Source organism: Dicentrarchus labrax, unplaced genomic scaffold (genome assembly GCF_905237075.1).
Source record: "Dicentrarchus labrax unplaced genomic scaffold, dlabrax2021, whole genome shotgun sequence".
In the NCBI taxonomy this organism is placed as follows: Eukaryota; Metazoa; Chordata; class Actinopteri; family Moronidae; genus Dicentrarchus; species Dicentrarchus labrax.
In genome coordinates this window covers 17,329,356-17,337,643 of record NW_026136707.1, presented here as the reverse complement: position 1 = coordinate 17,337,643, position 8,288 = coordinate 17,329,356, and the positions used below count along the sequence as shown (strand labels likewise).

Sequence of the window (8,288 nt, the reverse complement as noted above, 5' to 3'; positions counted from 1 at the left end):
TCTCAACCCGGGATTCTCCAAGCAACCGGCGCCCCGGCGAGCGAGTTTGGGGCTTTTTGGGCTGTTTTGGTTAGTTTCACCATTTTACACTGAAACAAAACACGCGTGAAATACAGGACGGAAGGGAGGGATGCTGAGATAGATAGATAGATAGATAGATAGATAGATAGATAGATAGATAGATAGATAGATAGATAGATAGATAGATAGATAGATTTTTTTATTTCTGAGCACATCTCGGGGTTTGCACCAATAATAGTGTGAAGTTCACGTGCAGAGGCGCAAAGTTCATTCAAACTACATCCTATTAAGCACTGTTGGGGAAGCATTGGGGTAATTATTACAACACTCCAGGGAGTCATTGCTCCAGGTGGATGAGCATAATGTGAAACTAAATGATGATATGTTTTTAAGTTGGCAATTAAATTTGAAATAATGATAAGAATAATATAATGTACTGTATATAAATTCATGTTGGAAATGCATTTGTTTTCGTGAACGTATTTGTTTAAACTGCTGATGGGCTGAAACTTGTTTCTCTGCTCTGTATGAAAATATTCTTTACTAATTAATTTGAAATCAATTAGTTCCCCGTGTGATTAGCATCAGTGCGCAGGAATGATAAGAATGGGCTTAATTAGGCCTAATGCATTTAAACTGATACATACGTTTGCATATTCAAGACATTGATTGGCCTAATTGATTGATTGGGAAAGCAAATGAATCTCCAGGACATCTTTTTTTTTTTTTTTTTTTTTAAGTTATCCCTCCCCATGTACCCTGTCATAGATTTTCTTGTTTGATTCTTCTTTCTGTTGTCGTCGTCATCCTGAGAAAGGAAATGCATATTAAAGTTACAGTCTGGTCATTTTTAGAGTGGGAAACTTCTGACGTCAGAGTCGCCGCCGTTTAAAACAACCTGCCTCTGCTGCTGACGTCTTTCATACTACTTTTTTATAAGGCAAAAATATGTATCTGACAACAAAGTGATTATTCTAGGCAAAGAAAGTCTACATCGCCTTAATGCATGTATCTATTTCTAAGGGTCTTAAGAAAGAAAAGGGAACGCTACAAGATTTTCTTACTTTATTTTTTTATTTTTTTCCCCGTTGAAAGGCGTTCGAGTGGGGGGCATTTTACACAAATTAAACATGCTACTCTGCTTCGCCCTATAAGCATCCTAGGAGCCTGTGCTTACCAATCAATTGGTACAGTCAAACAGAGCCGCAGCCTGCGTTAGAGTGGAGACCTTCAGTCTCGCTTTATTTCTGGATATTGGGGGACCTCTCTACCATGTCATATCCACAATTTGGATATCCCTATTCGTCTGCTCCACAAGTAAGTTCATGCAACTGCCTTTTGTTCATTTAATGTGTTGTTTTGGTTTTCATATCGCAGCGATTGATTGTCTCATCGATTTAAGCGTGATCCTTTTACGCGTTTTGGCCAAGAATCAGGGAAGCTGTCACAGTCCTTTCGGATATCGGAAAGGTATTGCGTTACAGACAGTGATACCTGTGTTCCTGCAGCGGTAGAAAAGGGGTAAGAAGAGGATAACCAAAAACATAAACAGCGAGACCCCCGACCTCCCGATCACTGATTTCTGCAAGATAATAGCCGCTCTGTAATGTCAACCATATGTTTATCTGCGCTGGAACACACATGGCAACTTGTTCTGCACACGCTGTGTGTGTTTTGCGCCATAACACGGCTGCTGTTTTGTTTTGGCTTTGAGCCATAAAAAATCATTTGGGCATTACTTTTGGTATTACTGCGCGATGCTGGGAAAACATGTCTTGTCTGTTTGTAACGCATGTGTTTCATCTGGAGCAAAGCTAACAGACGAGTCGTTTTTGGACACGTTTTACGCGCACATTACCACAAGAATATGACGCATCATTCTTTATCAAATATCAAGCTTTCCAAGCCATTTGATGTTGAATTTGAGTTTTTATAGATTGAAATTCTGCAGAAAAAAAATGTGCGAGTTCATGTGAGCAAAATCATCTATTGTCAAAAACTTACTAACAGATTTAATTTTTCGGACACTTAAACAGTGTTTGAAACATAATCGTGTTTATTTCACTGACACGATTGTTTTCTTATTAAAAAATACAAATAAAAGTTATAAACTAACTTCCAGATCAAAGTGCTTAAGAGTAATATTTGATTTAGTTTCAATGTAGAATCAAAGAAAGCATACCAATAACTTTTTTTAAAAGATCAATTCTCTCTCGGTCTCCACCCAGTTCCTGATGACAACCAACTCTCTGACCACTTGCTGCGAGTCCACCGGCAGATCCATAGCCGACTCTGGTGTAGCGGCGTCCGGGCAGACACCGGTCTACTGTCCCGTGTACGAGAGCCGGCTGCTGGCCACGGCGAGGCATGAACTCAGCTCAGCCGCCGCGCTGGGCGTGTACGGGAGCCCCTACACTGGCGGTCAAGGCTATGGGAATTACGTTACATACGGCACGGACGCCTCGGCTTTCTACTCGCTGGTAAGCCCTTCATCTGATCCTTCTTGGCATTGATTAATGGAGCCGCAGGGTGCTGACGCTTGAGCCAGGCGCACCTCTCCTCCTTTTTTATGCTCCACACCGCAAAATACCTACCTTTTACTGTAGGTGATCTATCCTCACATCACCCTTAGAGCCAACGTTTCTTTAGTAATTGAAAAATACTTCTCAGCAGGGCAAGATAGGCTCAATTTTTTGAGTCAGAGTTTGCTTTGAGACAAACAGTTTTGAAGAAACAAGGCAGAAAAATAAATTGTTTCATTAATACTGAGACAAATGGTTTACGTTGGAAATGAGTTGATTTTTTACAAACTTTGATGACATTATCACAATGCTGTTAAAAATGAATTCTTAAAGTATAGGAGACCCCAACAGAAATATATAGGCCTCTAAAATCTAAGAATGCAGTTTGTTCCAGCTGGTTTAGTGTTCACATACATTAAGTGCAAACATTTGTGGTAAAATTGTGGTGAGAAGAATATTTAAAAAGCTATATGCTTTTTGGAATTGATGATTTGTTCTATAATAATTGAAAAAAAAAAAGGGAAACTCTCCTGGAGCTCTTTCCCAGATTTATTTGCTCAGATCCCTTTGGTGACAAAGCTTATAAACCTGTTTTGTTAAAAGCTTATTTCTAATCTTTCTATCTTTATACTTTTTCAGCACCAAGTGAGTCATTTATGTAGCAAAACAAATGTCCTGTTTGTGTTACTCTTTATAACTCTTGTCTTTGTGTATGATTGCAGGGCACATTTGATACTAAAGATGCCACAGCTTCTGCACATGCAGGAATAACCCAGGCGACAGCCTACTATCCTTATGATCCTACTTTGGGACAGTATCAGTATGACAGGTATGTTGTTTCTGTGAAAATGTTACTTCTGTTGATATTTCTAATGTTAAACCACCGTCAGTGAACTGTATGGTTTAATATAATGTGGTACAGCATGTAGAATCAATATGTCCCGTTAGGATTAGATCAGACCTTTATTGAGTTGAGAAGTCTACTGTCACACAGGTTTCCAGGCTTATGTCAGCTGCTTTAAGTGGCTAAAGTGTGATCAACATTTAGGCAGCCGCTAACTCTTCAAGTACTGTGCACTAGTGTAGGCTGAGTTTTCCCAGCATTAAATCAACCACCCCTGAGAGGTCAAGGCCATTCTCATCACGTCCAGCAATACAGGGGTGATCACCTTCATCTCATGACACATTTCTTCCCTGATGAGGTGATGTGCTTCAGAAGACCCATGCCCCTCTCAGAAAGACATGAGGCCTCTTCAGTGCTGTGAAGAGCATGCCTGCCATATCGAAAGGTCCTCCCAATAATGAGATGACATCCCAGTGAAGTCTGGGATGTGCTGAAAATGTATGACATGAATGACAACTACACCTGATTCGGTTAATTGTGATCAGCATGCTCTTTGAACTGAGGCAGCCACTTTAAGGAAGCCAGCGCTAACAGAAAAGCCTGGGTTAGCACAGAGAACACTCTTGTTTTCTTAATATTGTGTGTTAACTGACAAGCAAAGTGTCATATTGATTAGCTTCATAGCAAAATGAGAGTTCACTTAATCTGGCTTCTTTTACCAATCACTCTAAATTCAGTATGAAGTGCAAAAGGTGTCAGCAGGAGTGCCATTAAGTGCACATGCAGCAAAAGGCCTAGATCTACGGCGAAACAGAATTAGCGGCACTGAGAGAAACATTCAGGCCTACAGCGCTACCACTCTGTCTGCGCCCATCTTTCACCTGAGGGCTCATCATTACACTCAATAAAGCAATTTTACAGTCTATTTTATCTGTGAGGGAACAACACGGGGTATGGAAAGGTGCAGCGCTTCTCTCCTTTTGATTCCCTTAGCAGTGCTTGACCTGCACTATGCTATACGGAGCAATAAAGGCCTCATAAAAGCCTCCCCTGAGAGGACTTTTACAGCTCACTGCTGACTGAAAATCAACACCGTGCATTTTAAATGTAGGTCTATGGTTGGAGAGGTTAGGGAGGGAGTCGTAAACTGCGCTAAGAATTGTTTTAAAACCTTGACACTGGAAAATATATATCTGTATACAGCAGTCCAGATACACTTGTCATTATTACTGGCAAAACAGTTTACTTGGTAGAATAATTTGTATATTTCCAAAAGATACTGATAGCAGATTTACTTTGGATAACAGTTTAGACGCTGCAGAGGTATTGTCGGAGGGGTTTCAGGGAAGTTAAGTACAAGAAAGTCACCCCTGTCTTCCGTCTTGAACACTATACTGCCCATGATCCTAGCAGGTCCAATGCTTATATCAACAATACATACTGTATGGTATGTTTAAAGGGGGCTGGTTTAGTCCTTACCTGCCCCTCTCCTGTACTTTCTATATTATGTCTCTTAACTGACATTCGTTTGCGATGTCTACTTTTAATATGCAGATCTTAACACAACTCTAGCAGCAGAGAGGTTTATGAGTGGGACTGTCAAGCTTATAGTGCACGTTATGCATAAATTTAAGAAGATTCTAGGAAGCAGATGGCTCTGTCATGGTTTTCAGGAGAGAAACTGCCAGGACAGCACATTCGAAATTGTCATGCAACAAGCATCACGTATTATGTTTACTTTCTTGTGAACATTGTGTTTGTGTTCTTCTCATTAACAGATATGGTTCCATGGATGGGGGAACAAGGCGGAAGAACGCCACACGTGAGACAACCAGCACGCTGAAGGCCTGGCTGCAGGAGCACAGGAAGAACCCGTATCCAACTAAAGGGGAGAAGATCATGCTGGCCATCATCACCAAGATGACCCTGACGCAGGTCTCCACCTGGTTCGCAAATGCCAGGAGGAGGCTCAAGAAGGAGAACAAGATGACATGGCCGCCCAGAAACAAGGGCTCAGAGGAGAAGAGATATGATGAGGATGAGGATGGGTCTCAGGAGGAGCAGATAAAAAGCGAGAACAATGAGGATGGTTAGTGTCACAATGCCTTGTTGTTCTGTAGAAATAAAGACTATAAAGCTTTATGCTAAATTGTTTAAAGTATATTACAGGTGTCTTTTGTCTCAAAAGCATGTTTGAAAAACTATGTATTCATGACATCTGCTCTTTGTGTGTGAGTGTCTTTGTGCTTGCGATAATGGCACTTTTTTGAAATGGAAACATTCTTAACCATTCTTTTAACTCTAGCTTGGAATGAGAGCATGTGTAAATAACCAGTTTTAGCAACTGTTTCTTACATTATTACTCTCACAGTTATTCACGTGGAGTGATCAGGATGAATCAGTATAAGCGCTGAAGAACAACTAAGAGAACAACATCAATGATCGCACTCCTAGCACAGATACTGAAAACTTAAATCTGCTCTCATCAGATACGCTATAAACTGGTTTCTTTTGTTAAAAAAATGTCTCATTGGAATGAGATTTGATAAAATACACTATGAGTGATTTGATTCTCTAGAACCCCATAAGTCTTACATCGTATTTTATTTTAAATAGCCATAATTAAAAAAGAAAATTATTTGTATGATGCTGTTATTGTTAGAAACTGCATCATACTGATAATAAGTAACCAAGGACAAAGAGGCCTTACAATTTGTTTAGTTCAACATTGTATTATTTGAATGTGCGCTGTGTTAAAACAATTTTATTTATTTGTATTTTTGAAAATGGAACTACATCAGCAGAGTATGATGACTTTGGTCATCATAACAAACGTTAAGCTCTGGACAGGCCTCTGTTAGTTTCACACATGGATATAATGGATCAAACTAAGCTTAGGTTCCTTTTTAATGTTAATTGTTTTTTCAACTTTTTGAGCTGATCATGACTTAACATTTCTGATAGGCTTAAATTCATTAAGTTAATATTTGAAGTCGTTCATAAATTGCAGTATTTTGGGGGAAATTGATTTATGATGAGACTGATTGTTTGAAAAAAAAGGTTTTCCTCATGACGGTCACCGGCTGGATATTTATTTGCCACCATCAGGCACTAAACATGACTCCCTTGATTCAACTCCAACAACTGTAATTTTACCCGTGTGATTCCAACTCTTGACTCCAGAGTCAGATCTGAAGCCACATCTTCCACTGACATGTCTGCTCTCTCCTCTCTGTTCTCTTCCTCCCAGAGACCAGAAGTCGGCCTGATAAAGACCTCCAGCTGAGCGACTTGGAGGATTTCGACACGCTGGAGTCTGAGAACTCGGAGTGTGAGCTGAAGCACCGATACCACATGAACACACACATGTCCACGACGGGCGACTGCCCCAGCGAACACCTCATCAAGGACTCGTCTCTGAAAATCTCCATCCCTGTTTCTCTGGGAGGGGAGCAGGACTTGAGCAAAGGCTGTCTCAAAACGAACCCGGAGGATTTCCAAGCGGACAGCAGACAGCAGGTGAAAGCATGCTATAACCAACAGCAGCAGCAGCAGCAGCAGCAAGGGCACCAGATATTAGACGGAAAACCTCGGATCTGGTCTTTGGCCCAAACTGCGACGTCCCTGAACCAGACTGAGTACCCGTCCTGCATGCTGAGGTGCCAGCCGCCGCCCTCCTCCCTCAGCCCATCCCCCGCCGCTACCTCACCCGTGACCGGCCTGGACAACAGGCAGGACTCGCCGGTCACGACCCTGAGAAACTGGGTGGACGGGGTTTTCCACGACCCCTTGTTCAGGCACAGCACTTTGAGCCAGGCTCTGACCAACACCACCGTCTCTTGGACCACGAACACCAAAGGCGCCATTCTGGAGGCTGAGAGGAGCTCGGCGGCCTTGCAGCAGCAGCAGCAGCAGCAGCATCACGACTCCTCCAAAGACAGTGCCATGACTTTCCCAAAAACTATCAACAAACTTTTCTGCTCCTAACAAAACCAAATGACCCTTTTATTGCAGAAAGAGAGAGACTCTTTGTGTGACTGACTGAAAGTAGGATGGAAAAGCCTATTTCGTCTCCATGATTCCCTCATTAAGTTTCATTCGGTTTTTTTTGGTTTTTTTTAAAAAAAGCAATGGTAGCTATATACTGTTACATTGGCGTTACACAAGTGAAATATCCGGATCGGTTTGACTTGTTTGATTTAACGCACGCACAAAACGTATCGAAATGTATAACTAAAAGTTTACATATTGGGGGAAAAAAAAAATAGGCCTAAGGTTTACATGATTTTTTTTTTTTTACTTCTTTCTTTACTATGCGCATGCAAATGTAATTGAATATTATTTAGGTCTCAGCAGTTGAGTATCACTATTAAAAGAAAAGAAAAAAAAAAAAAAAAACTCTCACAAATGCACAGCTCTCCCAAGAAGTGGGCGAGAGCGTCTCAACTTTGTTCACTGAAAATAAAATGCAGTCGGTTTCTGAAGAGCGCCTGTGGTTTTGGGTTCATAGCAGTAGGAGTTGCTGTCCATGGTGCTGAAATACAGGACAGCCCTCTTCCTTGTTCTTTTGCAGGTTTTTATTTATTTATTTCCATCCATGTAAAACTCTGCCCAGTCCTTTATAACCAAGACACATTGGGGCCTACTACACGGCTGAGCATAGAGGGCCCCTTTTTAAACGCAATCTACTGCTAAATAAGCAGCTTTTTTCTCATCCCAACTCATTCTTAACCCATTAAAGCGGCCGCAATCTAACACTTCCCACCATGTGTTATTCTTCAGAAAACATCCACTCTCATTTAGTGACAGCGAGAAAATGAGGCATCTCAACCCTCAAGACAGAACAATATCAGTATCTAAGATCTGCCTCATTAATTCCCTCTAAACAGGCTGTAATTGGG

At 41.2% G+C, this 8,288-nt stretch overlaps 1 protein-coding gene across 2 annotated transcripts; it reads left to right on the top strand.

The window, feature by feature from the left end:
- The first annotated feature begins 834 nt into the window (after positions 1–834).
- Positions 835–7,871, top strand: irx4a (iroquois homeobox 4a). Of its 2 annotated transcripts, none has more exons than XM_051406412.1 (5): positions 835–1,338; positions 2,250–2,501; positions 3,266–3,372; positions 5,166–5,476; positions 6,638–7,871. In XM_051406412.1, the coding sequence occupies exons 1-5, from the start codon at positions 1,294–1,296 to the stop codon at positions 7,372–7,374; spliced, it is 1,452 nt and encodes a 483-aa protein (XP_051262372.1). In that variant the 5' UTR covers positions 835–1,293; the 3' UTR covers positions 7,375–7,871. The 2 variants fall into 2 exon arrangements, with proteins under 2 accessions (XP_051262372.1, XP_051262373.1); XM_051406413.1 differs by lacking the exon at positions 835–1,338 and adding an exon at positions 1,448–1,993.
- The last annotated feature ends 417 nt before the right edge of the window (positions 7,872–8,288 follow it).